Source organism: Hemiscyllium ocellatum, chromosome 10, assembly GCF_020745735.1.
Source record: "Hemiscyllium ocellatum isolate sHemOce1 chromosome 10, sHemOce1.pat.X.cur, whole genome shotgun sequence".
NCBI classification, from domain to species: Eukaryota; Metazoa; Chordata; class Chondrichthyes; order Orectolobiformes; family Hemiscylliidae; genus Hemiscyllium; species Hemiscyllium ocellatum.
This window is the reverse complement of record NC_083410.1, coordinates 25,822,656-25,849,969: the sequence shown is the minus strand read 5'-3', so window position 1 is coordinate 25,849,969 and position 27,314 is coordinate 25,822,656. Positions and strand designations below refer to the sequence as shown.

General features: G+C 40.7%; 1 protein-coding gene across 1 annotated transcript in view; it reads left to right on the top strand.

Moving 5' to 3' along the window:
- LOC132819354 (regulator of G-protein signaling 7) overlaps positions 1–27,314 on the top strand; it is a 453,401-nt gene that overhangs the window by 411,894 nt on the left and 14,193 nt on the right. Inside the window, exons 12-15 of the mRNA XM_060830815.1 lie at positions 308–418; positions 5,378–5,503; positions 21,739–21,925; positions 22,873–22,962. Coding sequence (XP_060686798.1) covers positions 308–418; positions 5,378–5,503; positions 21,739–21,925; positions 22,873–22,962 — 514 coding nt within the window. The remainder of the gene's footprint in view (positions 1–307; positions 419–5,377; positions 5,504–21,738; positions 21,926–22,872; positions 22,963–27,314) is intronic.

Genomic DNA, 27,314 nt, shown 5'->3' with positions numbered 1-27,314 from the left:
TACTCATCCAGTAATATTATTAGTACTCCATTGTCTGCCCCTGCAGGGGGCATATGAAATCTGCTGCATTCTGAACAAAGAAGAGACAATTCAGGTGTTTTTGTCCTTGCTGTAGGTGCATCATGATTAGGATATTTATTTCTTCTTGATTGTTAGATTTCACAGTGACAATTGATGTACAGCTGCCATCTTGGTTTGAATCTACTATTTGTCAGAAATGTAGGCCTTCATTCAGAAAATACTGCCCTTACTGTTAAAGCATACCAAGGCATGTTTTTGTCACAGAAACTTTCTACTTTGTCTTTAGTCTGATCGGGTACGCGGAGCAGTATATGGAATTTGATCCATTTCTTATAACTCCTGAACCTTCAAACCCATGGATGTCAGATGATATTTCCTTCTGGGAGCTAGAAGCAAGGTCAGTTGTGAAAATATTTTTCTTCTATTTCTTTCTATCAGAAATGTGTCATGCAGCCCATAAAGTAGGGAGTCTATTCCATTCTTAAATACTTTAGCATCTCCTTATATTGTTAAATATGTATGATATATCAATGGTCACTCCAGTTTTTCTATTAAAATTTGAAAAATGTTTAAAATGGCTGTACAGTGCACCTTTGATTAAAAATCATATTCTGCCTCTGTGCATTCTTCATGCTGCAGTATTGAGGTTGTCTCGTCTGTCCTGTATTGCACACTATCTGGATAAACTGGGTAAGGCTGCTGATAAGTGGCAAGATTCAGCTACGGTTTCTTCAGTCCGCCAACTGAGGTGCTGAGTTTCCCTCGAACTCAGCACCGCCTTCCTAACCTGCAATCTTCTTCCTGACCTCTCCGCCCCCACCCCACTCCGGCCTATCACCCTCACCTTGACCTCCTTCCACCTATCACATCTCCATCGCCCCTCCCCCAAGTCCCTCCTCCCTACCTTTTATCTTAGCCTGCTGGACACACTTTCCTCATTCCTGAAGAAGGGCTTATGCCCAAAACGTCGAATTTCCTGTTCCTTGGATGCTGCCTGACCTGCTGCGCTTTTCCAGCAACACATTTTCAGCTCTGATCTCCAGCATCTGCAGACCTCACTTTCTCCTATTCAATATGTTGATTGGGTTATTCTACAGAGGAACCTCAATTATCCAAATGACTTGGGCGGGAGTATTTTGTTCGGATAGTCGAATGCTCAGATAATGGAATGCCGGATAACACAGTTTAGCCAAGCATCGGCATCTTGCGATCTTGTTTAGATAATCCGAAATTCGGATAATCAACACTCAGATAATCAAGGTTCCTCTGTACTCTACTATCAAATTACTGCACAGTAATGGTTTGTACCAATTTAAGTTTATGTGCATCTGGGGAAGTCAAGAACAAGTGGTGAATTGTCACAGATTGAAACTGAATCCAGTTCCAGCAGTGTTTAAATGTTTTTCCATAGGGTATTCCATTGGAACTAAGCAGCTGATGTCTGCAATTATGCCTGAGTGCTTTGCATACGCTTTTAAGTTTGCTGATATTAACGTGTCAAGAAAGCTAGACCAGTTTAACTGCAAAGGATACAAATCAATCTTTTACATAATATTGAGCTGATTCTATTGTGTACAGTACTTCACTTGAAAAAAACAATATCTTCTTACCACTTTAACACAACAGAAAACATAATATTCTTACCTCTTTAATGCAACTAATAGATTTCTAAGTTTCTAATTTACTTGTTAGAAATTGAATTTTATTTGATGCATATTACACACTGCTAAAGAGTGGTATCAAAAATATATCAGTGAATTTTCAATACCCAAAACTGTTGGAAAACTAAGAAAGTACTAGTAGTAATAAAAACAGATGGTTCTAAAGAAACTCACAGGTCTGGTAGAAGTGGAGAGAAAAGCAGAGTTTACATTTCGAGTCCAACATTACTGTCTCTGGAATCCAATGACCTGCTAAGTTTCTCCAACTTTGTGTTTTTATTTCAGATCTCTGGTATCTGCAGTAGTTTGTTTTATTAAACTATTTAGTGATGTCTATGTAATGCAAAAATGATTCATTCTGTGAAGAAAACTCCAAAGACTGCAGTTGTCTCCTGGGTGTCTGGATAAAATTTTAATTCTGCTAAAATGAGAGACTGAGATTCCCAAATATTAATTCTACTGTTTTAATTTCAGACTGATTGTGAGATGACAGAGAAGGTTTGGGGTGTACTTACAAAATATGTGGTAAAGAATCTGTGGTCTATATATCAATCTGGTTAGACTATAAGACTTAGAAGCAGAAACAGGTCAGTTGGCCCATCTGCCATTCAATACTATCTGATAACCCTCAACTCCATTTTCTTGCCTTTCCCTCAAATCCTTGATTCCTTTACTGATTATAAACTGTCTCTCTCATCCTTGAATATCCTTAACAACCCAGCCCTGACAGCTCTCTGCAGTAACGCATTCCACACATTCACTCCCATCTGAGAGAAGAAATTCCACCAAATTTCAATTTTGTCTTAAATGTGTAGTTAGAATCAGATAATCACAGAAGGAGATCCTCCTCACATCTGCATGAGTTCTTTGGAAGGCTGATACAATCCTCCAATTACAGATCGGAAAAATAAGGCTATCAGAACCATTTCTGAAAATCTGCTTGATGCCAGGGGTACCCCAATGATTCTCCAAAGGGGAAAATAAATGTTTACCTCTATACTTCTCTCCGCCCATGTTCTGTTATCTGGTGGCCTCAGCCTAGGGTAGAATTTCTCAAATGTTACTGGATCTTCAACTGAGAATTCAAATAATGGAAGTAGTTAACAGCTGATTTTGAACCTACTTAAATTCTGCTTTTAACCGATGTTTGAAGAAAGAAATGCAATTATAATTAAAGTCATTGAAATGCCCAATGACAAGAAGCAGATGTTAAATGCCATAGCTGCTGAGTGGTTCCATGGGTAGCTCTTCCTCCTATGAGCCAGGAGGTTCTGGTTTCAAATCCCACTTCAGGACTTGCTGGTGACAAAAGACTCCAGCCAATGTTGTAGATAAACCAATGAATATTAGTGCTGATCCCCAGATTAGATAAAGCAAGAGGGTTAACAGCAGGAATGACATCCAGCCATCAAAGCAATCATGCAACATTGGAACACCTGAATGAGTCAAAGACCATGTTTAAACTGTGCCATCAGTTTGTTCAGCATTCATTTACAATCATGCAGATAGCACTGAGATTTTGTTTCTTCAAATGCGTGCACCTGATTTCATGAATGGTCTACATCTGTAGTTCTAAGAAAATTAGAGAAGTGCTTGTGGAATAATACTTGTTGCTTAAAAATGCTGCCAGGTTTTTTTTTACACCAATTGATTAGAAATGCATAAGTCTTTTGGTGTGAGCTACAAAGTGGAGCTCAGGATAAATGGTCAAACTTCACACCTCTTGCATTGTATCACATCTCATTATCTTAATCAACGCAGCTTCTCCAGCCTCTTGTAATTGACCTTTCTGCATTCATGGGTCCCAAAATGCCATGGATGGGATGATATAAATATGATGACAGATTTTTAAAAAAGAGATCTTTTCATTACAACAACGAAGAAGAAAGATAGTAGGGTTGTTCAGAACTATGGATGTTTTGATGAATAAGGAGAAGTAGAAAGATAATCTTCACTCTTCTTTGATGAGTAAAGAAAGGGCATCAATTGAAGATCACCAAAACATAAAGGCGAACAATTTACTACTAATTCTTTATGAATAGAAATGTTGCAACATCAATTGCTGTACCAGAAACAAATCAATAATGGGCTTTAAGACAGATGTGGATAAATAATGAAAGAATAAATATTTAATAATATATAGTTATGGGGAGAGGTAAGACGAAAGATATTAAGTGGATATCTCTTTCAGAAAATGGCCTCCCTTTAGGCGATAACATTCTTAGAACCTAGAATCCCAACAGTGTGGAAACAGACCCTTCAGCTCAGCAAGTCCACCCCCACCCTCCAAAGAGTAATCCATCCAGATCTGTACTTCTCTATATTTCCCCTGACTAATGCACCTAACACTACAGGCAATTTAGCCTGGCCAATCCACTTAACCTGCCCATCTTTGCATTGTCTGAGGGAACTGGAGCATTCAGAGAAAACCCATGCAGCCATGGGGAGAATGTGCAAACCTTACGCATGATGGCTGCCTGAGGCTACAATTGAAACCAGGTTCACTGGCACTGTAAGGCTGCAGTGCTCACCACTGAGCCACCGTGCCGCCCCTTCTGTAAGTCTATAAATCCAAATTGGGAAACATACTGCTCTTGAATACACAGAAAGTGGCGCATGGCCAACTTGAATCATATCAGTGAAAAAAATACAAAATGATAATAAAGTTACCTTTTTTATGGGGTTTTCTGCTCAAAGGCATTTCTGATATACAGCTACATTAGCTCCTCCACAGGTAGGGCAAGAAGGCAGATTCCAAATCCACCTTGGTTTGAACAAGCAATAAACACTCTGCTGTTGACTTCAGTCTGTTGTGCACCAGCCATCCAAAGCATCTGAGTTGCTGTGGCATTCATTCGCATGTTACATCCTGAAACTATGAGTAGTGATGGTGAAGACTCCAATTTTTTTCCATTACCTGGCTGACGAGGAATCTCCCCTGCTCTTGTTACCTGTCATTTGTGTGCATTGGAAGGATTTATAAGTTGATACTCAACTAATTTGGCCATACTTGCAAACACACTTGTCTTGATTCTCAATTCTTAGAGTGTCCCTGGAAACACTGGCTCAGAGGTAAGGAATACTACTGACTGCACGACAAGGTCTCCCTACTTCATGTTTATGACCTCTAATTACACATAGTTTTAGTTGTGATAAGGTTCACCATTTGATAAAAACAGCAAGTAAATGGAATGGCATGTTGCAATTATCTCGTAGTGACTACCACCTTGAGAAATAAACCTTGACCACAAGTCAGTCTGCTATAACATGCAAATTTTCATCAGCGCAAATTGGCTGTAACACGATTGACAAATTGTGGATGCTGTTTGGATAATGCAAACTTTCTATTGAACAGAGTATAGTGATTTTCAATTAGCGATCTTCTGCAGCGCTATTTTCTATAGCGGTTTTCCATAGCGCAATGTTATATAGCGCGAGCCTGCAGAGGAACACAGCTATCACATTATACCAGAATGACCTGTACTTCGTTCTTAGTTATCTGCAGTAAATTCCTGGTGCAGAATCCTTTTAACATTTGAAAACATAAAATGTCATCACATTTCAGAAGACTTTATTGACTAAAGTTCATTTATTGACTAAAGTTACAATCTGATATTATTATTTGATATGAAACACCAGTAAAACTTGCTGTATCTGTTACCAGCTGTTAAAGTTTTCATCCCTTGTGATTGCAGTAAAGAACCATATGCTCAGAGAGTAAAGCGATGGGGTTTCTGCATCGATGAAGTTTTAAAAGATCCTGTAGGGAGGGAACAGTTTCTTAAGTTCGTGGAGTCTGAATTCAGCTCTGAAAACTTACGGTATGTATTAGAAATTTTCTAGTGAAAGAATTCTTCCTATGCACAAATTAGCAAACCCTAAATATTAAAATCACACATAACTGGTAAAATCTTCCTCTTCACATTCAGACCACTTGTTAGTATTAACCAGTGGTGAAATATTGATATTAAAACACTTACTTTTTCTAAAGGTTGTGTTAGCTGATACCCAGGAGCATGTGCACTAGCAGTGATATCACTAAGAAATGTAATTTTAAGAAAAGAGTGACAAATATCTAAAGATGAAAATAAAAGGTAAATGTTATAATAAAAATAAGGTGCTAACCAAAGTAGGATTTCTTTTAATTTTTAAAAATTAACATAATATTATGCACGTGTAACAGAAATAATGGCAATGAACATGTGCATTTGGAAAGCATCAGTGAAGCATTGGTGTCAACAAACGTGTTACTGTCTAAATGTTCAATTTAGAATTTACCTGGGTTGAATCATTTTTCCTGTCACTTTTCTAGTTTTTTTTTATCTTTTTCTGAACTTCCATCTGCTTTAATATGGATTACCAAAACCCTTGTTTTCTTCCCCTTTGCTTTTATATTGTTTCATTAAATCTAATAGCTTCAATAAAACAATATTTGCTGTCAAAAGTCAAAGATATCGTTACAGCTTTAAATCAGCCCATATAGCACTTAGACCAAACCCATCAGTCACCTTCATTGCATTGGGAATTTAAAGCATTTCTGAAAAGTCACAAGTGACTCTCTTTAAGTCCCATTTAGCATATCTTCTGGGGGCAGGATCTTTCCCAGGTTTCAATAAATCATAATGGCTTGTTGAAACTGGCATACCAGTCATCCTCGCCCCTTTTTTTACAAATTCCTTTCGAGCATGTGGGCATCGCTGGTTATATCACCATTTATTGCCTATCCCAATTATAGAGTCATAGAGTCATGGAGATGTACAGCACGGAAACAGACCCTTCAGTCCAACACGTCCATGCCGACCAGATATCCCAACCCAATCTACTCCCACCTGCCAGCACCCGGCCCTTATCCCTCCAAACCCTTCCTATTCATATACCCATCCAGATGCCTTTTAAATGTTGCAAATGTACCAGCCTCCACCACATCCTCTGGCAGCTCATTCCATACACGTACCATCCTCTGCGTGAAGAAGTAGCCCCTTAGGTCCCTTTATATTTTTCCCCTAAACCTATGCCCTCTAGTTCTGGACTCCCCCACCCCAGAGATAAAACTTTGTCTATTTACCTTACCAATGCCCCTCATAATTTTATAAACCTCTATAAGGTCACCCCTCCAGGGAAAACAAAGCCAACCTATTCAAACTCTCTCTTTAGCTCAAATCCTCCAACCCTGGCAACATCCTTGTAAATTTTTTCTGAACTCTTTCAAGTTTCACAACGTCCTTCCAATAGGAGAGAGACCAGAATTGCACACAATATTCCAAAAGTGGCCTAACCAATGTCCTGTACAGACGCAATATGACATCCCAACTCCTATACTCAGTACTCTGACCAATCAAAGAAAGCATACCAAACATCTTCTTCACTCTCCTATCTACCTGCAACTCTATTTTCAAGGAGCTATGAACCTGCATTCCAAGGTCGCTTTGTTCAGCAACACTCCCTAGGACCTTACCATTAAGTGTATATGTCCTGCTAAGATTTGCTTTCCCAAAATGCAGCACCTCACATTTATCTGAATTAAACTCCATCTGCCATTCCACATCCCAATTGCCCTCAAGGAGCCACTGCCGAGCTGCCTTCTTGAACCACTGCAGTCCTTATGATTGGGGTGCACCCACAATGCTGTTTGAGAGGTAGTTCAGTGATTTTGATCCAGTAACACTGATGAAGTGGCCACATATTTCCCAATCAGAACAGTGGGTGGCTTGGGGTCAATTTGCAGATGTTAGTGGTCCCATGTGTTTGTGTTTTTTGATGGTAGAGGTTGCTGGTTTCAAAGATTCTGTCAGAGGAGAATGGTGAGCTGTTGCCATCAATCTTGTAGACGGTTCCAGTGAAAACAAACCCAGCCTATCCAATCTTTCTTCATAGCTAAAATCCCCCATACCAGGCAGAATCCTGGTTAACCTTTTTTGTACCCTCTCCAAAACATCCACATCCTTCAGGTAGTGTTTTGACCAGAATTGTATGCAATATTCCAAGTGTGGCCTAACTAAAGTTCTACAAAGGTGCAGCACAACTTGTCTATCCTTATACTCAATGCTCCTTTCAATGAAGGCAAGCCTGACATCAGCCTTTTTTACGACCTTATCTACCTGCATTGCCACCTTCAGTGATCTGTGGACCTACACACCCAGATCAATATTCCTAAGGGCTCTGCCTTTGACTGAATGCAGCTGAAGATGTTTTGGGTAGAGATACAACTCGGAGAAACTCCTGCAGAGATGTCCTGGTGCAGAGATGACTGACCTCTCACAATTGCAACCATCTTTCTATGTGTCAGGTATGATTCCAACTAGCAACTATCCCATGATTCCAATTGATTCCAATTTTCCTAGGGGCTTGTTGAAGCTGTGCAAGTGAATGTAGCCTTGCTATTAAGAAAAGTCACTTACACCTTATCTCTGGGGTTCAGCTCTTTTAGTCCACGATTGGATCAAGATTTTAATGAGGTCAGTACATGAATGGCTTTAGTCGAACCCACATTGGGCGTAAGTGAGGAGTTTGTTGCTGAGCAAGTACTACTTGATAGCACTGTTGACAATCCCTTCCAGCATATTGCTGATAATGGACAGTATCGTGACAGGGTGGTCATTGGCTGGATTGGATTTGTCCTGCTTTCTGTGCACAGGACCTAGCTAGACAAGATTTCATCTTGTTGGATAGTTGGAGATGTAATTAAACTGGAGCAGTTTAGCTGTGGGGTAGCTGGTTCTAGAATCTTCAGTACTATTGCCAGAATGTTGTCAGGGCCCACAGTCTTTTGGGGCCCAACGTCTTGATGTCATGTGGAGGGAATTGACTTGAATTGATTTGATTTGATTTATTTATTGTCACGTGTGTTCTGCTATAAAATAAAATGAAAAGTGTTGCATAATGTCACCACGCTCCAGCGCTATCTTAAAAAAAGCAAATAATAGAAAGAAAGGCAGAATAATAAAGAAATAAACAAAAAGTGGTCAACTTTCCAGTCCTTCTTGGTTAGTGTTTCACAATGAGTCTACTAGCCAGACACAAGTCCTCCTCACCATGCTGCTGCCGCTGGAACAAAAGTCGCCACTCATTGGTGCCATTTCACCTCCAGCAATGCACTCAACACCATGAGTCCTTGCTGGTCCTCGCCAATGTAGACAGTGCCAACACTAGTTCTCCCGGTATTCCGTGAAATCTAACCTTGCTAACCAGTCTCCAATGGGGAACCTTATCGAACGCCATACTGAAGCCCGTATAGATCACATCTGCTGTTCTGCCCTCATCAATACTCTTTGTTACTTCTTCAAAAAACTCAATCAAGTTTGTGAGACAAGATTTCCCACGCACGAAGCCATGTTGACTATCCCTAATCAGTCCTAGCCTTTCCAAATACATTTACATCCTGTCCCTCAGGATTCCCTCCAACAACTTGCTCACCACCGCATCAGGCTCACTGGTCTCTAGTTCCCTGGCTTGTCCTTACCACCCTTATTAAATAGTGGCACCATGTCAGCCAACTTCCAGCAAATACTGGAAATCTAAAATAAAAACAGAAATTGTTGAAGAAACTCAGCAAGTATGGTTGTATCTGTGGAGAGAAGGTGCAGTTAACGTTTCAAGTCTAGCGACCCTTCTTCAGAAATAACTTATCATAGAACCATGACCTCATTAAATTTTGGAGCAGAGTTGATGGGCTGAATGGTCTACTTTTGCTTCTGTGTGTTTTGGTTTTATGGTCCTAATTCAGGATCAAAACATTTTAGCCTTCTGTTCAATTCACACTTGTGGAATAAGCTTGCATATTGGGAAATGAAAGATTGCCTGTGGGGTAATCAGGTTTGGAAAGACAAAGGATTTAGACATGGAATATGGAGAAAACCATATTTCAGTAGCTTGCTTTGCAGAGCAGAGAGAGAGAAGGGAGAGAAGATTCTCTCACTTGGTCTATTTCTCCCTCTCTCGCTCTGTACCTCACCATTGTTCAAAAGAAGTACCCAGTGGAAAAGCAATTTGGGAAAACAAGCATTCACCCAGAATTCCAGAATTTTGCTAATGAAAAGCAACAACTAAACAACCATGGACTCAAGTTTCATTGTCCCAACTCCCGAACTTTAAATTACACCTTCTCTTAAGTTCCTGTTTCTATTAGAAACCCACTTTTTTTTCAAAGTTATTACCTCTATTTGATATCACATTTTATTATTTCCTCAGGGTTAGTAGGGAATAATATTCCTCTTCTTCACTCAAGGAAACCTTGGAATTAGCTTTTTTTTTAATCCAGTTAACTGGGTTTTAACTGGAGTGTGATAGCTGTGTACATTATGTATTTTCATTTAGCGTCCCCATTTTTAGTTTTAGCATCCTTCACATACTTTGTCAGCTTCTGTCGCCATTGCAAATCAATCTCCCATACTGCTTTGTATTTCCACACTTTCTCCATTTTGTACTGGCTTTGGGAAGGGGTCTTCTTGGCCTTGCATCCCAGCTCCATCACCCCCAACTCCCCCCCCCCACCACTCCAATCTATTCTTGCCCTGGCTGTATCTCCCAACTTGCTACACCACAACCTCACTTCTGGGCTTCATCCTCTTCACTGAGCCTCATAGAAACATAGAAAAGTATAGCGCAGTACAGTCACTTTGGCCCTCGATGTTGCACCGATCCAAGCCCACCTAACCTACACTAGCCCATTATCCTCCATATGCCTATCCAATGCCCATAAAGAGGGAGAGTCCACCACTGTTACTGGCAGGGCATTCCATGAACTCACGACTCGCTGAGTAAAGAATCTACCCCTAACATCTGTCGTTTACCTACCTCCCCTTAATTTAAAGCTATGCCCCCTCGTAATAGCTGACTCCATACGTGGAAAAAGGTTCTCATTGTCAACCCTAGTAAAAACCCCTAATCATCTTGTACACCTCTATCAAGTCACCTCTAAACCTTCTTTTCTCCAATGAAAACAGCCCCAAGTGCCTCAGCCTTTCCTCATACGATCTTCCTACCATACCAGGCAACATCCTGGTAAACCTCCTCTGCACCCGTTCCAGTGCCTCCACATCCTTCCTATAGTATGGCGACCAAAGCTGCACATAATACTCCAGATGCGGCCGCACCAGAGTCTTATACAACTGCAACATGACCTCAGGACTCCGGAACTTAATTCCTCTACCAATAAAGGCCAGTACGCCATATGCCTTCTTCACAGCACTATTTACCTGGGTGGCAACTTTCAGAGATCTGTGTACATGGATACAAAGATCCCTCTGCTCATCCACACTACCAAGTATCCGACCATTAACCCAGTACTCCATCTTCTTGTTACTCTTACCAAAGTGAATCACTTCACACTTAGCTACATTGAACTCCATTTGCCACCTTTCTGCCCAGCTCTGCAGCTTATCTATATCCCGCTGTAACCTGCCACATCCTTCCTCACTGTCAACAACTCCACTAACTTTCGTATCATCCGCAAACTTGCTCACCCAACCTTCTAGCCCCTCCTCCAGGTCATTTATAAAAATGACAAACAGCAATGGTCCCAAAACAGATCCTTGCGGAACACCGCTAGGAACTGCACTCCAAGATGAACCTTTACCATCAACTACTACCCTCTGTCTTCTTCCAGCCAGCCAATTCCTAATCCAAACCTCTAACGTACCCACAATGCCATACCTCCGTATTTTCTGCAGTGGCCTACCATGGGGAATCTTATCAAACGCCTTACTAAAATCCATATACACCACATCTACTGCTTTACCCTCGTCTAACTACTTAGTCACCTTTTCAAAGAATTCAATTAGGTTTGTGAGGCACGACCTGCCCTTCACAAAACCATGCTGACTATCCTTGATCACATTATTCCGATCCAGATGTTCATAAATCCTATCCCTTACAATTCTCTCTAAGACTTTGCCCACAACAGAAGTGAGACTCACCGGCCTATAGTTACTAGGGTTATCCCTACTCCCCTTCTTGAACAGGGAACCACATTTGCTATTCTCCAATCTTCTGGCACTATTCCTATAGACAACGAGGACATAAAAATCAAGGCCAATGGTTCTGCAATCTCATTCCTTGCTTCCCAGAGAATCCTAGGATAAATGCCATCAGGCCCAGGGGACTTATCTATTTTCACCTTTCCAGAATTTCCAACACCTCTTCCCTACATACCTCAAAGCCATCCATTCTAATTAATTGTGACTCAATTTTCACATCGGCAACAATGTCCTGTTCCTGAGTAAATACTGACGAAAAGTATCCATTCAGTGTCTCCCCAATTTCTTCAGCCTCCACGCACAACTTCCCACTACTATCCTTGACTGGACCTATTCCTACCCTAGTCATTCTTTTATTCCAGACATACCTATAGAAAGCCTTTGGGTTTTCCCTAATCCTACCACCCAAGGACTTTTCATGTCCCCTCCTTGCTGCTCTTAGCTCTCTCTTTAGATCCTTCCTGACTACCTTATAACTCTCAATCGCCCCAACTGAACCTTCACGCCTCATCTTTACATAGGCCGCCCTCTTCCCTTTCACAAGGGATTCCAATTCCTTATTAAACCACGGCTCCCTCACATGACCCTTTCCTCCCTGCCTGACAGGTAAATACTTATCAAGGACACCCATTAGCTGCTCCTTGAACAAGCTTCACATATCAATTGCACCCTTCCCTTGAAGCCTACTTTTCCAAGCCACGCATCCTAAGTCATGCCTCACCGCATCATAATTTCCCTGCCCCCAGCTATAGCTCTTGCCCTGTAGTGCACACTTATCCCTCTCCATCACTAGAATAAAAGTCACCGAATTGTGGTCACTGTCCCCAAAGTGCTCACCTACCTCCAAGTCTAACACCTGGCCTGGTTCATTACCTAGAACCAAATCCAGTATGGCCTCACCTGTTGTTGGCCTGTCTACATATTGTGTCAGGAAACCCTCCTGCACACATTGGACAAACACTGACCCATCTAACATACTCGAGCTATAGCTTTCCCAGTCAATATCTGGAAAGTTAAAGTCCGCCATAACAACCACCCTATTACTTTCACTCTTCCCCTGAATCATCCTCGCAATCCTTTCTTCTACGTCTCTAGGACTATTAGGAGGCCTATAGAAAACTCCTAACAGGGTGACCTCACTTTTCCTATTTCTAACCTCAACCCAAACTACCTCAGATGGCGAGTCTTCATCCATTGTCCTTTCTACTGCTGTTAGACTATCCTTTACAAGGAATGCCACACCTCCCCCTCTTTTACTCCCACCTCTGACTCTACTAAAACATTTAAACCCTGGAACCTGCAACAGCCATTCCTATCCCTGTTCTACCCATGTCTCCGTAATAGCCACAACATCAAAATCCCAGGTACCAACCCACGCTGTAAGTTCACCTACCTTATTTCGTATACTTCTCGCATTGAAGTATACAACTTCAAGCCACCTTCCTGTTTACAGGCACCCACCTTCGAGATTGATGCCATGTTCCTAACCTCCCTAAACTCAGGGTTCTGCACCCTAAAGCTACAGTCCAGGTTCCCATGCCCCTGCAGAGTTAGTTTAACCCTGCCCCCCCCTCCCAAAGAGCACTAGCAAACCTCCCCCCAAGGATACTGGTGCCCCTCAGGTTCAGGTGTAGACCAAAATGTTTATCGAGTTCCCACCTTCCCCAGAAAGAACCCCAGTTATCCAGATATCGGAATCCCTCCCTCCTGCACCATCCCTGTAGCCACGCATTTAACTTTTCTCTCTACCTATTCCTCGACTCTCTATCACGTGGCACGGGTAACAAACCAGAGACAACAACTCTGTTTGTTCTAGCTCTGAGCTTCCAACCTAACTCCCTGAAAGCCTGTCTAACATCCTTATCCCTCTTCCTACCTATGTCATTGGTGCCAATGTGGACCACGACTTCGGACTGCTCCCCCTCCCCCTTAAGGACCCGGAAAACATGATCAGAGACGTCACGTACCCTTGCACCTGGGAGGCAACATACCAATCGTGAGTCTCTCTCACCCCTGCAAAACCGCCTATCTGTGCCTCGAACTATCGAGTCCCCAATAACTATTGCTCTGCTCTTCTCCACCCTCCCCTTCTAAGCACCCTCCTTATCTTTCCTTGTGCCTCATTTCTCCTGTAAATCCCACCCCACCCCCAGCTGCCTTGGTTCTCCCTCCAGACTTTGGTCTTGTCTTTGGGCTTCATGTCTGGTCTTCACTTTGTTGCTGAGTCCATGTTTCCCTTTCAAGTTCAGATTGAGGTCCTGGGCTCCATCTAGTGACAGAAATTTCTCAATGCAGGTGAGTCCTTGGATTCCACTTGCACCTGACAAACCTCTGCCACTAGATGGAGCCTGATCAAGCTACGAGTATTGCAGAGGATTGCATTTTTCTCTTATTAATGCAAATTTATTTTATTTTGACAATGACTTCATTTAGAAATGTAGGAACTTAGTAACTTAGAGTACAGGCCTAGCAACATCTGTGGAAGAGATAAATATAGTTAACATTTCAAGTCTAATTTAACTCTTCCTTGGAATTGAAGGGGTTGGAAAATGGTGGGTTTTTAGCTGTTGAGAAAGGTGGAGGAGGAGTGAGTGGAATAGATGGTGAAGGTGCCCATAGTAGAAGACAGAAGGATGTGTACAATAGGTACAGAATAGATGAGCGCAGTAGCTTTTATTTAGAGAGATTTATTTAAATTCATATAATGTTAAAAACAGCACTTCGAGATGATTGGAACTGAAATAATGGACCTTTGACAATAAGTCTGAAATATAAAATTTGACGTGTAATGGTTAACCTATATAAATCCTTAGTGGGTCCATGGCAGGAGTATTTTCTTTATCAAATTTTTTAATCAATATGTAAATATACCTTCTAGCAAAGGAGCAAAACTTGGCCTTCTCTTGGGAAATAAGGCAGAACAAATGGCTGAAGTGTTAGTAGGGGATCACTTTGGGACTAGTGATCACAATTCTGTTAGTTTTAGAATAGTTATGGAAAAGGATATGCCTTCCATAAAAGTTAAAGTTCTTAATTGGAATAAGACAAATTATAATGGTATGAGACAAGAACTTTCAAAAGTTCATTGGAGTAGCCTGTTCAGGGATAAAGGGATAACTAACAATTGGGACACTTTAAAAAGTATTGATAACAAAAGTTCAGAGGCATTATGTTCCTGTTAGAGTAAAGGGTAAGGCTGGTAAGAGTAGGGAACAGTGGATGAATAAAGATATTGAAGTTTTGATCAAAAATAAAAATGAATCACATGTTAGATATAGACAATTTGGATCAAATAAATATCTCAAAAACTATAAAGAGTCTACTGGCATTCTTAAGAGGGAAATCAGGAGGACACAAAGGGAAAAAGAAATGACCTTGACAGAAAAGGATAATCCAAAGAGATTCTACAATTGATAAAGAGCAAAAGAGCAACTAGAGAGATAATAGGGCCCCTTAAACATCAATGAGGTCATTTATGTGTGGAACCTCAGGTGATGGGAGAGATACTAAATTAATATTTCACGTCAGTTTTTACTGTGGAGAAAGAAATGGAGGATAGATAATTTGAGGAAATAAATATTGATGTTTTGAAAGCAGTCACACTGCAGAAGAGGACGTGCTGGAGGTTTTAGAAAACATAAAGGTGGATAAATCTCCAGGACCTGGTCAAACATATTCCAGCATATTGTGGGAAGTTAGGGAAGAAATGATGGGGGCCCGAGCAGAAATATTTGTATAATCTAAAACCAGATGGAGGACTAGAGGGTGGCTAATGTGCCTTTATTTAAGATGACTTGTAAGGAGAAGCTTGGCAGCTATAGATCTGTGAGCCTGACATTGGTGGTGGGTAAGTTGTTGAAGTTGATTCTGAAACATAGGATTTACTGGCATTTGGAGAGGCAAGGACTGATTGACAATAGTCACCATGGTTTTGTGAGGAGGAAATCTCACAAACTTGATTGAGTTTTTTGAGGAAGTAATCAAGAAGATTGATAAGGGCTTGATATGGTTTACATAGACTTCAGTAAAATCTTTAACAAGGTTCCACATGGTACGACTAATTAGTAACATTGGATCACATAGGATTCAGGGAGAGCTTGCCAATTGGATAGTAGAGACATAAGGTGGAGGTAGAGGGTTGTTTTTCAGACTGGAGGCATGTGACCAGCGGTGTTCCACAGGGATCGATGCTGAGTCCACTTTTGTTTTTCATTTATATAAACGATTTGGATGAGAATATAGGTGGCATGCTTAGGAAGCTTGCAGATGACATCAAAATTTATAGTAAAGTGGACAGTGAAGAAGGTTATCTAAGATTTCAAAGAAATGCTGTATGTCTCTATGACTCTATAAGCCTTTCAAAGAAATCTTGATCAAATGAAAGGCTTATAGAGTCATAGAGATGTACAGTATGGAAACAGACCCTTCGGTCCAACCCGTCCATGCTGACCAGATATCCCAACCCAATCTAGTCCTACCTGCCAGCACCTGGCCCATATCCCTCCAAACCCTTCCTATTCATATACCCATCCAAATGCTTCTTAAATGTTGCAATTGTACCAGCCTCCACCACTTCCTCTGGCAGCTCATTCCATCACATACTACCCTCTGTGTGAAAAAGTTACCCTGTAGGTCTCTTTTATATCTTTCCCCTCTCACCCTAAACCTATGGCCTCTAGTTCTGGACCCCCTGACCCCAGGGAAAAGACTTTGCCAATTTACCTGATTCATGCCCCTCATAATTTTGGAAACCTCTATAAGGTCACCCCTCAGCCTCCGACGCTCCAGGGAAAACAGCCCTAGCCTGTTCAGCCTCTCCCTATAGCTCAAATCCTCCAACCCTGGCAACATTCTTGTAAATCTTTTCTGAATCCTTTCAAGTTTCACAACCTCTTTCCGATAGGAAGGAGTTCATGCAATATTCCAACAGTGGCCTAACCAATGTCCTGTACAGCCGCAACATGACCTCCCAACTCCATTCCTGTCCTGTATTGTTCTTTCTCCTCTTTGTTCTTAATTGGGTCAATGGGGTATGGAGTGGCAGATTGAGGTTAATTTAGATAAAAGAAAGGCATTTTGATAAAACAAACAATGGCAGAATGTATACAATTAATGGTAGGGGGCTGGGTAGTGTATGAACAGAGAGACCCAGGAGTTCAGGTACACAATGTTTTGAAATTTGCATCGTATCCAGATGGTGTGGTTAAGAAGGTGTTTAGCACACTTGCCTTCAGTGCTCAGGCCTTTGAGCTTGGAGTTGAGGCGTCATGTTGAGGTTGTGCAGGATGTTGATGAGGCTTCTTCTGGAGTACTATGTGCCATTCAGGTTGCTCCGCTATAGGAAGGATATTAATGTTATTAAATTGGAGAGGGTTCAGAAAATATTTATGAGGATGTTGCCAGGAATGGAAGGTTTAAGTTATAACAATAGGCTGGGACATTTTTCCGTGGACCCTGGGAGGCTGAGGGGTGACCTTATCAAAGTTTATAAAATCATAAGAGGCATCGATAAGATGAATAGCAAGGGTCATTTCCCTAAGGTGAGGGAGTTCAAAACTCGGGGGTATGTTTTTAAGGTGAGAAGAGAACGTTTTAGAAAGGACAGGAGGAGCAACTATTTTACACAGTGAGTAGTTTGTTTGTGGAATGAAATGCCAGAGGAGGTGGTGGATGCAGTTACAGCATTTAAAAGACATTTGGATAAGTACATGAATAGGAAAAGTTTGGAGGAATACAGGCCAAATGCAGGCAACTGGGCCTGGTTTAGTTTGGGAGCATGAGCATTTGCATAGACTAGTTGGACCAAAGCGTCTGTTTCCATGAGGTATGACTCCATGACTATGTGTATTATGTGAAGTTCTGATCTCCATGCCAGAGAAAGAATATTGAAACAATTAGGAAGATGCAGTGTGGAAGAATTAGGATGTTGCTTGGTCTGAAAACTTGGTTCTTTTTGTGAAATATTTTTAAAGGGAAATAGTAAATTAAGAAAGCATGAAACCTAGTAAGTGCAGTTAGTGGATCAAATCCAGTTAAACTCCTGTGAAGCACTTTGGGCAATTGATTCCATTAGCGATATCAACAGTTGCAAGCTGTTATGACATAGAGACTGGCATGTTAGATATGCATGGAAGGATCCTTGTGGTGCAGTGGTAGTGTCCCTGCCCCAGAGCAAGGAGTTCAAATCCCACCTACTCCCAAATTGTGTAATAACATGTCTTATAGGTTAAATAAAAATATCTTGGATAAGGAACTTTGTCCGACGTAGTCCTTCATGGTTCAGGATGACTTGCTTTGTCCCTGGTTTGATAGATTCTGTAAGTTGAGTTCACGATCTACCATACGTAGGGCAGGTGTTTCATGGATATTTTCCTTTTAAGTTAACCTTTAAAAACTTCCCTGATGCCATGAAATCTAGGGGCATGCTTGTCACTGTTATGAAGACAGCCAGGTTGTGAGGGCCAGATGCCAGCTCATGACTTGAATCGGCCTGCACCTTGAAACTGCACTGAGACCTTAGTCATGGGATTGGGAATTCTGGATCAGGACCCGGCTGCTATTTCCCCACCTCCACAATCTCTGGAAACATCCAGTTCCCGTCCATGTTTAAGATCAACTCAATGGTAACAGGGAAGGGGACAAAAGATTATGGGAATGCAGTTCGTACATGGAATTTTCCATGTGGAGGACAAACAGCCTGTTTCCATCTTTCAATGTCTGCATTATTCTGTACAACAATCCAGTTTCGGCACATCTAATTATCTAGCCATATATTCATCAGTTCAAAAACATTTCCAGTATGTAAACAAAGCATTCCACTGGTAGAATAAAGTCAGAAAATGATTTTTTCTACTGTTCAATTTGCAACATCTGATAGTTTTCAAATTTATTGATTATTTCTTTTTTGCCCTTGTATATCTATCCCATCTACTAACTGCATATAATTTTTGCATTCTATTCAACACTATTTCAGTCTATGTTTCAAAGTTTCCCTCACACTGTTCATTCGTATCTGGAACTCTCCATGACAAACTTTGATCTTTTCCTCATGAAGGCTCGTTTTTATTCTCGTGGTCAAACAATGTGCATCACTTTCTGCAGACCTTCCCACCATGGGTTTAAGCTGGGCTACAGAAAAAATGCGGCATGGTCTCCACCCATTACCTTCCCACCTGATCAAATGTTCAACACAAATAATCCCACCATGAGGGACCATAAAAGATTCCGCCCAGAGTATTTTTAATAGGACAAAGTAGTTTTTAGATTAGATTCCCTACAGTGTGGAAACAAGCCCTTTGGCCCAACAAGTCCACACCGACCCTCCAAAGAGTAACCCACTTCCCTCTGACTAATGTACCTAACACTATAGGCAGTTCACCTGACCTGCACATCTTTGGACAGTGGGAGGAAGCCAGAGCACCCAGGGGAAACCCACGCAGACACAGGGAGAATGTGTGAACTCCACACAGACAGTCACCCAAGGTGGGAATTGAATCCAAGTCCCTGGTACTATGAGGCAGCAGTGCTAACCACTGAGCCACAGTGCCACCCAGTTTTGACTCATAGAATGCTTGCAACATAGAAAGAGACCATTCAGCCATGATGCCCCTTGCTGGCTCTCCAGTAGTGCAACTGAATTGATTCCATTCTCCCATTTTTTTTTCCCTGTAGCCACAATTGAATCTGCCTCCACCATTCTCTCAGGCAATGCACTCCTTATGCTAACCATTTGCTATGTTAAAAAAAGGTTTTCCTTATCTCGCTATGAGATTCACTGGACTCATTCCTAGAATGAGGGTCATATCAGGAAATGTTGACCAGGTTAGGCCTATGTCTGTTTGAGATTAGAAAACTGAGAGGTGATCTTATCACAACTTGCATGCTCTTGAGAGGACTAGAAAGGGTGGATATTCAATGCATTTTCCCTCTCATAAGGGAAATTAAATGGAGGGAACACAGTTTAAAAATAAGAGACCGCCCTTTTAAGACAGAAATGGTGAGAAATGGTTCTCTCAATGGTCTGTTAGCAATGTGGAATTCTCTTCCCAGAAAGTGAGTGGGCTGGGACTTTCAATTCCAAAATGGCTGAGTTAGATGGGTTTGTGATAGACAGTGGAGTTAAGAATTATTGCCTGCGGGCAGTGAAGTGGAGCTGAGACCATAATCAATCATGATTTTATTGAATGGTGGAGCAGGTTTGAAGGGCCGAATAGCGTACTCCTGCCCTGGAATCCTCTGTTCCTTTGGGTCTCTTGCCAATCAATCTGAATTGTGTTTATGTGCATAGGACAAGGGTCAGGGATCAGATCAGATGCTATCAACTGCCCTGCTGGGTTCAAGTGTGGGACCTACTTCTCCTGCATCACCTTCTCCTGCCTAACAGGAAGCCCAGCTTGGCAGGCAGACTTGGCAATTACCCTGGAAGGGATCCTGGCAGTGATTTCAGGAACCCGCTATCAGTTAAAGTAGCAAAAGTCACCCTTTGACCCTGAATGTAGCCTGCTACTCAAATGAGCCACCAAAGGTCAGACTGGAGGCCTGTGACCAGTGGAGTGCCACAAGGTTCGGTGCTGGGCCCTCTACATTTTGTCATTTACATAAATGATTTGGATGTGAGCATAAGAGGTTTAGTTAGTAAGTTTGCAGATGACACCAAAATTGGATGGGACAATGTGCTGAGAAGTGACAGATGAAGTTCAATTTAGATAAATGTGAGGTGCTGCATCTGAGGAAAGCAAATCTTAGCAGGACTTGTACACTTAATGATAAGGTCCTGGGGACTTTTGCTGAACAAAGACACCTTGGAATACAGGTTCATAGCTCCTTGAAAGTGGAGTCACAGGTAGATAGGATAGTGAAGAAGGTGTTTGGTATGCTTTCCTTCATTGGTATTGAGTACAGGAGTTGGGAGGTCATTTTGCGGCTGTACAGGACATTGGTTAGGCCACTTTTGGAATATTGCGTGCAGCTCTGGTCTCCTTCCTATCACAACGATGTTGTGAAACTTGAAAGGGTTCAGAAAAGATTTACAAGGATCTTGCCCAGGTTGGAGGATTTGAGCTATAGGGAGAGGCTGAATAAGCTAGGGCTGTTTTTCCTGGAGCATCGGAGGCTCAGGCGTGATGTTATAGAGATTTATAAACTCATGAGGGGCATGGATTGGATAAATAGGCAAAGACTCTTCCCCCGGCGGGGGAGTCCAGAACTAGATGGCATAGGTTTAAGGTGAGAGGGGAAAGATATAAATGAAACCTAAGGAGCAACTTTTTCATGCAGAGTATTGAACATGTATAGAATGAGCTGTCAGAGGAAGTGGTGGAGGCTGGTACGAATGAAACATTTAAATGGCATTTGGATGGGTATGTGAATAGGAAGGGTTTGGAGAGATATGGGCTGGGTGCTGGCAGGTGGGACTAGATTGGGTTGAGATATCTGGTCAACATGGACAGGTTGGACCAAAAGGTCTGTTTCCATGCTGTACATCCCTATGACTCTATGACTATATGACATATCTTAATGGACAGATATTCAAACGGAAATATCATTAAAGGACTATCTGTTAAAAAAGAAAAGCTGTTGACGGCCACAAGAGCAAAAAGTAAAGAATGATGATGATGACTTACAACATTAAGTCCACTGTTTCAGAGACTGTTTACTTTAGGACAACTCTGCATTCTGTATACTTTATCATGGAGCTTCTAACAGGGCAGAATTTTCAAAATGCCAAATTTTCTTGAAGTGTCTCTCTAACCTTCCCAGAGGATGGTGATCAAACACTGACTTTAGTCAGTTCTGATTTGGTGAATGTCCCAAATCTTTCCACATCTCATCAGCATAAAATTCATTGTGTCATATTGTGAACACACTATACAGAATACAAAAAACACCCATGTCATGCTTTAATCCCCAGCGTTGCAGAATAAGTTATACTAAATTGTTTGTTTAATCATAAATTCTGCTTTTGTTCTTGATTTGAAGTATGTTCAACCTTTTTTTTGATAAATTGGCATCTTTGGAACTTGTAATTGGTGAGGTTTCTTGCAACAACATAACTGTTGACACAGTCCTGTGAATCCAAACAGATTCTGGTTAGCAGTGCTGGATCTGAAGAAAAGACCCATTCGTGAGGTACCATCACGTGTTCAAGAAATCTGGCAAGAGTTTTTGGCACCAGGAGCCCCCAGTGCCATTAACGTGGACTCCAAAAGCTATGATAAGACCACACAAAATGTAAAAGACCCAGGAAGATATGCATTTGAAGATGCTCAGGTAAGCAAATTAACTCTGAAGTGATGAAACTTAGATTGACACTAATGGGGGAAATATGCAATTATATAAACATTATGTGTCTGGTGAAAATAATGTAAGATGTCACACTGCACACTGATGGTTATTTTTACATTCCTGGAAGCCAGTAACAACTTGCCCCTAAATGTGCCATAAAACAGAATATAAACTATTGGGCAAACATAATTCTGTAATCGTGACTCATTCCATTGAGTGGCAGGATGATGTTCACCATCTTGATTTTTTCACATGGGACAATCAAATGGTGAATTATATCAAGTTGCACCTGAGATTAGGTTCCAGGCAACCCAGTCAAGAGGTGTGAGAGTACGTTGCCAAGCAGTCTATTTTGGCTGAAGATTGACATTTATAACTCCTCATTAAAAATTGAGAAAACAAAAAAATGATTTTTGTACAATCTGTATACCATTGAATCTTACAGACTTACATTTACTCTTGCAAATGTAATTTACTAAGTGCAATCGTTAATCACAGTAACTAAAAATCAATTATAATAAAACTGTTCATTGATATTTCACCAAATTTGTTCATCTGATCTTCGGCCCCTCAATTACATCAGCCACCTCCTTTATTTTTAGCTTGCCTTTATTTAAGCTCTCAGAGTACTAATAACCACTATTTTTTATTTTAGCAGAAGCACAATTATCTGCATTGATGTTATTGCAAATTAGTTTGGCTTATTCATAAATTTCTAGTACAATTTGCACCAAAAGGATCTTTTCAGGTCATGTAGCCAATGGTGTTCCATGTCAGGCATTCAGTGCCAAGACGTCTCTGGTCAGATATAGTACAGCTAGAGGCAGGAGAGAACTCAATGGTTAGATTGTACTATAACATGAAAACACACTTTAGGCGCACTTCCACAATGTAGCCTGCTGATGTTTACAGTTGACAATTTTTTCTTTTAGGAGCACATTTACAAACTGATGAAAAGTGATTCTTACCCTCGTTTCATACGTTCCAGTGCCTACCAGGAGCTACTCCAGGCTAAAAAAAAGGTACTTATGGAGAGTTGTCTTTTCTTTGTACTTAGACAGTAAGCCTTAAATGATCTGCTAGAGATATGGGACGAATGGTAGGTATTAGAGCAAAAAAAGGCAACAAAAATCACTTTTTCATCTTTTGAACTGAATTTATCACACATATCTTCAGCTTATAATTAATTTACATTGATGGGTTCTTTTATTTTATTGCTTTAAATGGCATTGCATTTGATTGCAATGTGTTTATGGGTTTTTTCTGCTAATTATGTAATAGCTAATTTCATAGTTTTAAAATTATGCTGATTTTATTTTCATTATCCAATAACGCATATATCAAAGAACAAGAACAAGCCCTTCAGCACCCCCCAAACCCGCACCAATCCAGATCTCTATCTAAACCTGTCACCTATTTTCTAAGGATCTGTATCTTTCTGCTTCCTACCCATTCATGCATCTGTCTAGACACATCATACATGGCACTTTCATGCTCTCCTCTACTACCATCACTGATAATGCGTTCCAGGCACCCACCATCCTCTGCGTAAAGAACTTTCCATGCATATCTCCCTTGAATTCCTCCCCTTTCACCTTGCACTCGTGACCCCTAGTAACTGAGTCCCCCAACCTGTCTATACAATTCATAAGTTTGTAGACTTCAATCAGGTCCCCCCCTCAACCTCTGTCTTTCTAATGAAAATAATCCTAATCTACTCAACCTTTTTTCATAGCTAGTGCCCTCCATACCAGGCAACATCCTGGTGAACCTCCTCTGCAGCCTTTCCAAAGCATCCACATCCTTTTGATAATGTGATGATCAGAACTGTGCACCGTATTCCAAATGCGGCTGAACCAAAATCCTACACAACTGTAACATGACTTGCCAACTCTTGTACTCAATACCCTGTATGTCTTCATGACTACTCTATCGATCTGCTTTGCTACTTTCAAGATACAATGGACCTGAACACTCAGTTCATTAAGCAACAGATATCTTTAGCAATGTATAAGTTTTCTGTCTTAAGCATTTGACCTTATTCACTGAGAACCTACATTGTAGCCCAACTTGCCAAGTAGTTTCATCACTGGATGCATCTACAAATCTCCCAATCGATCCCTGTTAGTAGACAAGGCTGATTAATGGGAGAGTGAGTTTTGCAAAACATGCCTTGCAAAATTGACTTTTAAAGAATCTAAATCAAATCTCAGAAGCATGAGTTTAACAAATTTTGACTTAACACATTTTTTCATGTACATAGTCATTGGTCAGATCCAAAGGTTTTACATCTTGGAGATGTTACTCTTTTGATTTCAAGGGGCACAGAGTTCTGGATGCTATACATATGTAGAAGTTATAACACAAAAAAACAACTTATTTGAGGCAACCAGTCTGTGTCAGTGTCTGCCCTCCATGCATGTACATAGTTGTAGTGCACACTGTTCCCATGCTACCTTTCCTTCATCCCCCTCTCCAAATCAATCTTGAAATGTTGAAATAATTTCAAGTGTTATTAGTTGATGCAGAAGCTAGGTCCTCACAATTCTCTGTGAAAGTAGGTTTCTTCCATCCTCTGTTCTAATTGTCTTTTGTTTAGTCATGTATCTGTGACTACCACTAATTCTTGGCCCTCAAGTTCTGGAAGCAGTTTGCTTCAATTTCGTCCCATTCTTCCAATATTATAGATACATTTATCACATCCCATAAACTGTGCTCTTATGGCTAAATATTCAATTTTATTTTACTGTTTCTTCTTTTTCATATTTCTGCATGATAGGCAACATCTTACTAGTCTGCATTGTGCCCTGTCTAAGTCCTCCAAAGAGAAGCGCCTAATACTAGTACAGTTCTGTGACAGAAATGTTATAAAAGTTTAATACTAACTTATCATCAACACTTGCCTTTTATATTCTATACTTCCTGAAATCAAACTTAGACTTCTAATAGTTTTTTTTTTAAAATGGTACTTTCATCCTAATATGGTACTATTAATATTCTATCATGGTTAGCAGTGGAAAGTAGAATATCAGAGAGTGTATCTCAGGAAATTGGAAGCACTCAAACTGTTGTTTTGTCTGTATTAATTTTAATGGACAGAAAGTCATGAGTGTGATTTCCCAAGATGAGTTCCCAATAAGACCAATCTATTCTGAGCGCACCCAGTTCATCGAATTAACCTTTAGGTGTTGTGATGTGGTAAAAGTGTTCATAAAAAATTCTTCTGATGCTTCTGCAGAAAATGTAAACATGTTCATTTAGAATATGTCCGTGACTGATTGCATTAAAAATAGCAAACAGAGGAACTTCTTACAAAGCCATCTGCAAGATCACACGCATTACCAACCAGAAAGTTGTTGTAGCGTACAAACTTGTGAATGAACGAAGCGGGTCCCAATCTTGCCTCGGCAGGATAGTTCAGTTGGGATGGGGATATATTTGAAAACCAAAAAAATTCAAAGAGATGGCAATCCTGTGGGAATTCCAGAGTGCTGAAAGAAGGCGTTTGCAATTCTGAGTGAAGGGGGTGGATTCTGCGTTCCTGGGACAGGTGCACAATTCTAAGGTCTTAACTGGTTGGGAATACTCTTTTCTTTTCTCTCTATATATTATGTAAGGTAGGCTAGTTCTCTCTCTCGCTCTCTCTCTCTCCCCCTCTCTCTCTTTCTCTCTCTCTCTCTCTTTCCTTTCCCCTGCTGTTGCTTTCCCACTTAGCAAAACATTTTTATCCTATGGTTTTTGGTCATTTCAAGTTTCTGCTTTGTGATGGACTCATATAGCTCGAAAGGCTAGCAAAAGATTCATAGCTCCCACCCTAATCACTGGCACCAATGATATTTTGTTCTGCAATGACAGAAGAGATTGTTGGTGCCAACAAAAATACAGATCAATTCATTCTTGAGTTGAGATGCCACACTTCTGAATTTCTTGGACATTATTTCAGATATATCAATTTTTGCCTCATTTATGGATAATGGAAGCAAGCTTCTGTCAACTCTGAGACCTTATGTCTGGAGCATAAACTGTAGCAATGAGCAAGATTCTATCTGAACTAAACAGAATGGTAACATGAGACAGCTTCTTTTCAAGTCCATAAATGTGATATAAAATTGTGTGTAAGATGTTTGAATCAGGCCAAACTAGGCTAAATTAAGCAAGTTTAGTGGCAGATGTCAAAATGGATGACAGCAGAGAAAATTTGTTCATAAATTTTCAGTTTTCTACAATGGGGAAAATAGCTATCACTTACCAATATCCAAAACATAATATGGCAACAACTGAACACAGACCCAATCATTTACGAAGCCAGTACTTCCTGAAACTTCAGTTTTGAACCTTGCTGGTGCCCTGTTGTGTTTGATGTCAATGCCGATGTGACTTGAATCAGAAGAGTATTTGTGATTGTAACATTGTGGTCATGTTTTGTTAACATCTCTGTTTGAGTTCATCTGAGATTTAATACTTACCCTTGTAAATCTGTAAACAATTAGAGGTAGTACAATTAATGGTAGTGGTTTGCAATGCAGAGTAATGCCAGCAGCATGGGTTCAATTTCCAGTTCAGCTGAGGTTATCATGAAGGTCCCATCTTCTCACCCTCACCACTCGCCTGAGGCTTGGTGACCCTCAGGTTTAACCACCACCAGTACCTCTCTATAATGAGAAAGCAGCCTTGTGGTCAGCTAGGACTATGGCAACGTTACCTTGCCTTTTGTAGCAGATTTGTGCTCATGTAGCATGTAGCATATTCTTACATGTTTACTGCTTCATAGTTCAACTTCATTTCATTATCCTCACCAATATGTCCTATGTTGTTAATCGTAGCTGGCAGTCCTGCCCTGATTCTTGGTTTCTTTCCAGCTGTTGCTGCAGCCTATCATTTTCCTATTCATTCAGCATTTTTGTTTCCTTTGTTAGTATTGTCTTTATGTTCCTGTATGTTCATGAGAATAGAGAATGATTGAGGATCATTTTGAGAAATGTACTCACAATATCTCAAATCGATATTTGACCCTGAGTGAAAACTACACATCGCATACCCAATCAGGGAAGTTTTTGTCATACTTTATACAGATTCACGAACTACAGCAGAAATGGGAAAGTGCTCAATTTCAATTTCATATTTATTTCTTTAATCATATTGTGTTGCTTACTTTATGTAGAGAGCATTTTGAAGGTCTTTGTACATTCCTTCTCATCTTGGATTCGCTACGAAAATTTTGGAGCGACAGCATGATTTTTGAGTGGGTGAAATGAGAGTCGCGATTGTCAACACTAATGGACTTAAATATGAATCATTAATTACCCCCAAGTATTCAGTATCTTTGACACATGCTGGCTAATTTCTTTTATTCTCTCTCATCCCAAGTTACTTG